The sequence below is a fragment of the Lynx rufus genome, unplaced genomic scaffold, assembly GCF_022079265.1.
Source record: "Lynx rufus isolate CCGP_SWC_20201006 ecotype Redwood Valley unplaced genomic scaffold, mLynRuf1.p SCAF_14, whole genome shotgun sequence".
Lineage (NCBI taxonomy): Eukaryota > Metazoa > Chordata > Mammalia > Carnivora > Felidae > Lynx > Lynx rufus.
In genome coordinates, this window is record NW_025814828.1 from 23,316,299 (window position 1) to 23,324,804 (window position 8,506).

The 8,506-nt window shown below is 42.1% G+C and overlaps 1 protein-coding gene across 1 annotated transcript; it reads left to right on the plus strand.

Annotated features, from left to right (window-relative positions):
• Window positions 1–5,145: 5,145 nt before the first annotated feature.
• Window positions 5,146–6,192, plus strand: LOC124509161 (melanoma-associated antigen B10-like). Its single transcript, XM_047075732.1, has 2 exons — window positions 5,146–5,315; window positions 5,412–6,192. The coding sequence occupies exons 1-2, from the start codon at window positions 5,146–5,148 to the stop codon at window positions 6,190–6,192; spliced, it is 951 nt and encodes a 316-aa protein (XP_046931688.1).
• Window positions 6,193–8,506: the final 2,314 nt, after the last annotated feature.

An 8,506-nucleotide genomic window follows, 5' to 3' on the forward strand; every position in this document is an offset into this window, starting at 1 on the left:
AAAGTGTATGTACAGCAAAAAGAAATGAAAAGGCAACCTACTGGATAGGAGAAGATATTTGTAAATGATCTCTCTCATAAGGGGTCAACATCAAAAATATATAAAGAACACCTATAACTCAATGGCAAAACAAAACAAAACAAAATAAAACAACAACAAAAAAAACAATCCTATTAAAAAAGGGCAGAATACCTGAATAGACATTTTTCCAAAGAAGACATAAAGACTGCCAAAAGGCATTCAACAGCATTAATCATTAGGGGAACGTAAATCAAAACCACAATGAGATATCAATTTACACCTGTGAGAATAGCTAGAATCAAAAAGACTAGGAATAGCAACTGTTGGTGACAATGTGGAGAAGAGAGAACCCTCATGCACTGTTGATGGGAAAATAAAATGGTGCAGCCACTATGAAAAACAGTATGGAGGTTTGTCCAAAAATTAAACTACCATATGATCCAGCAATCCCACTTCTAGGTATTTATCCAAAGAAAATGACTACCCTAATTGAAAAAAACATGCATTCCTATGTCATCACAGCATTATTTACAATAGCCAAGATATAGAAGAAACCTAAGTGTCCAATGATAAATGAATGGGTAAGGAAGATGTGATATATACATATCCATAAAAAAGAATAGAATCTTGCCATTTGTGACACATGGATGGAAACCTAGAGGGTATTAGTCTAAGTTAAATAAGTCAGATAAAGACAAATATCATATGATTCCAATTATATGTGGGGCTTAAAAAACAAAACAAACAAGCAAAAAAAAAAAAACAAAAAAACAAGCAAAACCCAAACAGATCCATAGATACAGATAAACTGATGGTTGTCAGAGGGGAGAGGGGTGGATGGGATGGGTAAAGTAGGTGAAGGTGATTAAGAGGTACAGTCTTCCAGTGACAAAACAAATAAGCCATGGGGATTTAATGTATGGCATAAGGAATATAGTCAATAATATTGTAACAACTGTGTATGTTGACAGATGATAACTAGATTTATTGTGATGACCATTCTGTAATGTGTATAAATATCAAGTCACTATGTTGTACACCTGAAAGACATACAATCATGTATGTCAATATTATTTAATAAAAAATGCTAAAGAAGTAGAAGTTAAAAAATAATATGCATAAATGCAGAAATAAGTAAATAGAAAATAGTAAAGCCAACTAAAGCCAGTTCTTCAAAAAAATTTATGGAATATACAACTGCTCATTGTACTCTTCTCTGTACTGTTTTATACCTTTAATAATTTCTTTAGTGAAAATGTTTATTATAAATATGTATTTATACCACATTTTCTTTACCCATTCATCTGCTGATAAACCCTTAGGTTGCTTCCCTTTTTGGCTATCATGAATAATACTGCAATGAATATGGGGGTGCAAATACCTCTTCAAGATCTTGAATTTAATTCCTCTGCATAAATATCCAAGAGTGGGATTACACACACTTAAAATTTTGTTAAGACAGTAGATCAAATGTTATATGTTCTTTTTTTTACCACAATAAATAAAACATGTTTTTAAACTTTAAAATCCAGGTTAAATGGATTAGTTCCTGGAGAAACATAATTAACTAAATTTTTCCAAGCAGAAACAGAGAACTCCAGTCAAATAACACAAACTGAAACTGTAGTCTACATTCCAGCCCCCTCAAAATATTCCAGGACCAGTCAGATTTGGAATCTAGTTGCACCAAATAGTTAGGGAAAAACTAATGCCATCTTACATAAACTCTTCCAAATCATACAAAAATACAGGAAATTACTAAACTCATTTTAACAGGTTTGCTGATCTTGATACAAAGACCACATAGGGATACCCAAAGAAAAAATCTCTTGAGCCAAGCTCTGTCACAGAGAGGCATCTATCCTAAATAAATTTATAGCATATCCAATATAGCAGTGAATAAACAGGCTAAGTTCAGTAACTATAAAGATATTAAAATATTAGAAAAAATGTCCAGCTGGAATTTCTCTACATTAATAGATTAGAGAACAAAACACATTTGGTCATGTCTAGAGGTGGATAAAAAGCCTTTTAAAAAATATTTAGCACCAATTGATGGTAAAGAAAGTTTCAGCAAAATAACATTTGAAGAGAATTTCCACTTCCTAAAATGTACAGCAAACTTACATAAATGTGAAACGTTGGAAGCATTCCCATCAAAGATAGGACAAAGACACAGATGTTATGCTACCATACCTTCTATTTAAAGGTGGATGGGAATATATAACTACAGGAATGAGAGTAGCAAAATAAATAAGAAAAAGGAATATTGATATGATTGAGATAATAAATGGTGACAATACGATCTTTAATTGGAAAATCCAAAGGAACCAGTGTACAAAATATTCAAAAGAATAAGATACTCCAAAGCTGTTGCATATAAGATTACCAAAATTGGCAACCTAGCCACATAAAATCAATAACTAATTAGGATAATTAATAGAAAATATCCCAATAACAACAGCAGCAATATCCAAAATTTATCCAAAAATACACCTAATAAAAATGTACACAATCTTTTTGGAGGCAACTATAAATATTTAGTGATACACTTAGAGAAAGAAGTCACAAATAAATAGAGGAATACACTATGTTTATTCATGGGAAAAATAATTTTGCAAAGATGTCTTTCTCCTAAAATTAATTACAGATTTAAATATGGACTGCTATATACTGAGTTGTGCCATTTCCTCAACCTCTAATTCAGATATTGAAGCCTTAATCCCCAAGGTGACTATCTTTGGAGATACTTTAGGGAGGCTAATAAGGTTAAAAAAGCTTTAAAAAGGTGAGGCACTAATCTAATAGGGCTGATATTAGAAGAGGAAGAGACACAAGTGATCACTCTCTGTGCATTTAGAGAAGAGTCCATGTGAGGACACAGCAAGAAGGTGCCCAAATGCAAAGCCAGGAAGTGAGCTCTTACCAGAAACTGAACCTGCCCTCACCTGTATCTGGGGCTACTAGCCTTTAGAACTTTGAGAAAATAAATTTTGTTATTAAGACACCCAGCCTGTGGTATTCCATTACCGCAGCTGGAGCATGCTAATACACTGCCTCACATACAGCTTCCAAAATAATACGAGACTCAGGCTGCTGTTTCCTAAAATCAACCCTAGAGAAACTATAAAAGGGAGAATGAAAGAACAGTATTAGCAAGAGCAAAACACCATAGATGAGAAATCCCTGAAAGAGACTAAGTCTGTGTTGAACCAGAAGCTGTATGCGGGCAGGTGGGGGCAGGCCCTGAAGTTGGAACTGTCCTGTAGCCTACAAAACAAGATTGGTCAGAGGACAGGTTTTAAGTGCAGCCTTTGATTCTTTCACAGTGCCTTGGGACAATGAATTTCTACTGCTTTAGTGAAGGGAGCTCAGGGTGTTCCTCAGAGGCTGAATGGCCAGGACCATGGGAGTAATATCAGGACAGCATCAACGTTTGGGGTTGTTTGAAACCGTATGAGTTCAGAGACTGTGCAATAACCACCTGAAACCTCTTTAGAGGGTAGGTACCAGACTTTTTTGTTTTGTAATATTATAATCAAATAAAAAGGAATAGAAAGAAGGAATCCCACTTAATAAGGGTAGGTAATCTTTCATGAAAAAAACCACATAGATACACACAGACTTGTTAAAGATGTAAATGTATTTCTTACTACAGATGAGGCTCAAAAATATAAAATAAAAGTTATTGCACTGGACTGAGCAATGTTAGACAATGTCAACAGATCTGAGTCTCACAAAATCATGCAGCTCAGTCTCTTCCTTTGAAAGTAGATCTTTTAGAGTACAAGGTTCCCACGTCTAAGTCTGGGTGGCAAAAAACCACCATGGGCCTCTGTATTTCTCCTCTTACAGCCCACCACCCATCCTACTACCCTGTCTTACACTGCAGTTTCTCCAGCTCAGATCTGGCTGGGGACTTGGCAATTTTCTGCAAGGTTTGCAGCAGGGAAGCTGCTCAGACCTTTCAGAGAGTTGGTATTTCTCAAGAGGACACCCTACTCCCTGCCTCCACCCTCAGGATAGACTGGACAACACACCCCAGAGCTGAGAACCCTGCACACAGCCCTACCCCTGCTTTCACTCCTGGAAAGCAGAGAGCAGAGCTTGTCAGCATGAGGTACTGACTGACTTCTACCTCCAGGGTCGCAGGTCTGAGGAGGGCAGCCTCAGGTCTGCAGAGGAAATAGGCAATGCTTAGGGTCAAGGTGACTATCCTTCCTTAGAACTGTGGGAATACGTAGAACAAAGGAAACCTCACAGAACCCCGCCCCCCCTCCCACGCGCAGAGGCCCGAGGACTGGCTGTTAACGCCCCTTCAATTCCGTTTCAGGGTCTCAGAGAATGAAGACTTTGATCTGAGGCTGGTGGACTGAGATCAAAAGAGTGAAGAATCCCAGGCTCTATTCGGAGTCCAGGAGAGGAGTCTGAGTGAGGACTGAGGGTATTCCCAACCCCACAGAGGGCCCTGCCCTTGCAACCTACCCTGGGAGGCCCCAGGTGGGGCTGTCACCTCCGGGAGATGGGGGGTTTGGTCTGATGGGAGTGGGTACACGGCTGAGCACTGAAAACCCTAATCATCCAAGACTGTGGGGATCCCACAAAACTCTGCTCCTGTTGTCAGCTCTGGAAGGCTGCAGCATGAGTGGCTCTTCTCATTTGCTCCCCAAGAATCTCACGGCGGTAAGGTCATCGGTGTAAAGAGTTGAGCTTCAGAGCTGTAGAGGGGAGGAGGCCCTGGGCACTGCCAACAGTTGACAGGATGATCCTAAATGTGAACTGAGAATTCTCCACCTCAGAACAGAGGGGACCGTACAGAAACTATAACCTGCCAGCCCTTGCTCTCGGCCACCAAGTTGATCCCGGCAGGGCTGGCAGCTGCAGTCTAAGGCACACTCTAACTTCCTCTTCGGGGTTCTCAGGGGACACACTGATTAGAAAAGGAGCCCTGTGTGGTCTTAGAGCAGTGTTGTCAGGGAAGCCTGCAGAAGTGGCTTTGGTTAAAGCCAAGGTGAAATGTCCCTGCTGAAGGCGCACACACTATCTCATTCTCCCTCCTCTAGGTGCCCTCATTGCCTGCCCTCCTGCCCACATTAATGCCTACTGTCCCCGACCAGTGTCACCATGCCTCGGGGGCAAAAGAGTAAGCTTCGTGCCCGTGAGAAACGCCATCAGGCCCGGATCGAGGCTCAGCGTGCCCAGGATGCTCAGGCCACTGCAGCAGAGGAAGAACAGCCCTCCACTTCCTCCTTTTCTCCTTCTGGTGGTAATGCCCAGAGCTCCTCAGCTGCTGGGTCAGGTAGAAAAACCCAGGGGTTTCGGAAAGCCCCATCCACTACTACTACTTCTGCAGGTGTTTCACATACAAAATCTGATAAAAGTGCCAAGAGCCAAGATGAGGAAAAACCAAGCACCTCTCAGGCACAACCCAACACTGGTCATTACCATAGAACCCCTCTAGATGACAAGGCGATTCTATTGGTGCAATTCCTGCTGCGCAAGTATAACATGAGGGAGCCCATAACAAAGGAAGACATGATTAAGCATGTCATCAAAAAGCACAAGGTGCATTTCCATGAGATTCTCAGGAAAGCCTCTGAGCTAATGGTGCTGGCCTTTGGCATTGATCTGAAGGAAGTCGACCCTACCAGGCACCACTATGCCCTTATCAGCAAATTGCAGCGCACCAATGATGACAGGCTGAGGGGTGAGGAAATCATGCCCCAGACCGGCCTCTTGATGACCGTCCTCTGTGTGATCTTCATGAAGGGCAACTGTGCCACTGAAAAGGATATGTGGGAAGTGCTTAATGTGATGGGGATATATGCTGATAAGAAACACTTCATCTATGGGGATCCCAAGAAGCTCATCACTGAAGTTTGGGTGCAGGAAAGGTACCTCCTGTACCGCCAGGTGTCCAACAGCAATCCTCCATGCCGTGAGTTCCTGTGGGGTCCAAGAGCCTATGCCGAGACCAGCAAGATGAAAGTCCTTGAATTCTTGGCCAAGATCCATGATACCGTCCCCAGTGCCTTCCCATCCTGGTATGAAGAGGCTTTGCAAGATGAGGAACAGCGAGCCCGAGCCAGATTTACAGCTCTGGTTCATACTGGTGCCCTGCCCACTGGGCCTTCCATGGCCAATTTTGGCAGCTTCTCCCACCTGTATTGAAATCTGAAGCACTTTCCTCACTTTGTGTTTGAAGTAGTGTGAGGGCTTAGGTGGTGCTAGCTAGAGGGGACATAGTGCATATCGTACATTCTACATAAATAACTTACAAATTTATCTCTTGTTGAAAGTTATCAAATGTTTCTGTTTTTGAAAAGTTTAATTAGCTTCACAATATATTACACATTTGATGCTGTTTATGAGGTTTAAGAGTATGAGTTTCGCTATTTTCTAAAACAAATTGGTAACCTTCCATCTTATTTAGTGATCTGGAACAAGAAAACATAGCACTGCAATTGCCATTTTTTTTGGAAATGTGAAAAAAATTAGCAACAAAATAGCTGGAGTCAAAAAATTGAGAAAAAAGTAAGATGGTAAATTTTTGGTTTTCTTTATTCCATGTACTTTGCTCTTCTGTAAAATAAAAGTTACATGCCTGAAATTTCTTCATTCAAGAATGTACGAGAAAATAAATCATAATAAATTGCTCACTGTCTTTTTTTTTATTCTTCCAACATTAAATGAGCATCTGCTCTTTGGAAGGCTCCACAGTAGTGTGGGGGGTGGTAAGAAAAAGAAGATGGAGTCATTGCCCATAAAAGGAAGATGGTGAGATAGACAAAAAAGAAGGATGAGGTAGGACAGGAAGGGGAGGTCCAGATGAGAGCAGTCAAATGTAAACATCCTGAAGCAAGACAATTTGAGGCCTTGGGAAACTTGAAACCCTTCAATGGGAGGTAATTGTAAGATAAGATGGGTGGTAGGTCAAAGGAGGGTGCAAGGATGGTCAGGGTTAGGGGAGGGTGCGAGGGTGGCAGGTTGGAGGAGGGTATGAGGGTGGTGGTGGGGGAGGGTGTGAGGTGGTAGAGGTTGCAAGGTGGTCGGTTGGGGGGGTGCAAGAGTGGTGGGTCTTGGGGGGAGGGTACGAGATGGCAGAGGGTTTGAAGTGGTGGGGTGGGAGATGTGAGGGTGGTGGGCCATGGGGGAGGGTGTGAAGGTGGTGGTTCGGAGAAGCATGTGAGGGTGGTAAGCAGCGACCAGACCCTTGGGTGGTGTGTGTCAGAGTTGAGAAACTAGGCCTCCAATGGGTAACTGCTTTTAGAAGTTATTTTGGGATCCTGGATAAACCAGACACAAATATTTACCCAGGTAGTGATGGAAGATGCCCTGTGCTCTGGATCCAATGCAGGTGAACATAGCACACAAACTAGGTATTTTATCTGTATCATCACCAGAGAGTTTCTGATAAATAAGAGTAATACTTCCTTGAGACTAGATGCCCAGAAGCCACTATGCTGTCCCTCTTTGCCATGGGCTGGGAGAAACAGAGCCTGTTCCATTCAAAGGGCATTTAACTAGGTTATCTTGAGTAAAATTTAGCAAATCACTTATAAGGGAGGGTTTGACTTTGGTAGGGGTTAAATGAATAAAAATAGGGGTTATTTGGATCAAAGAGGAGCTGGGAGGGAGGGGAGGAGTTGGTTCTTAATATACATTTTAGGAGCTTTGAGTTGCATCCAGATGGGGAAGATTCCCCAACATCCAAATTCAATAGCATATCCTCTAAGTGGGATGATTTACTAGGGTAATTTTTCTTTCTAAGAATTCTTGGCTGACTTGGTGCACAGTATCCTACAGCACTGCATATTCTCAGACATCTCCTAGTTTAAAGCAACAAAACAAAAAACAAAAATCTCAGCAGGAACTTTGGTATTATCTGGGATCAAAAAAGCCATAGCAATAATTGCCATTCTTTAAAGTTTCAATGTACACCAGTCACTGTGCCATGTGCTTCACATACACTGTACACATTCTAACAGTTCTAGAAGATACCACTTATAAAACTCATTTCTTTGATGAAGAATCTAAGACTCATAGGGTTTGGTAATGTGTTCAGTTCACACAATGAGTGACAGAGCTGGGACTCAAGCTCTGGTCTGATTACTCTGGAGCCCACACAGTGCCACTCCTCCCAGCCTGAGGCCAACCTTCTGTCCTGTAATTTCTCTTCTCACTATCCCATGATGTCTCTCAGGCAATGAAAGAAGGACCCTTTGGCCAAACTACTAAAAGCAGCCCAAAAGAAGGAAGGTAAAAATGAGAATCAGGCACAATTTGGGCATTGTCCCCGGGGTTCATGTCCCTAGGATCTCCTGGCCCCTCGCCCCAGGGTCCCCCCGACAGCTGGCTCTGCCCTGGTCTCAGCACAAATGTCCACTCCCGGCACTTTCCTGCATGACGGCTCCCTCCCCTGGGACTTCCCCAGTGGGCCCTCATGTCCATACCGGGACCTGACCTTCAGGCCAGCTCTCCTCTG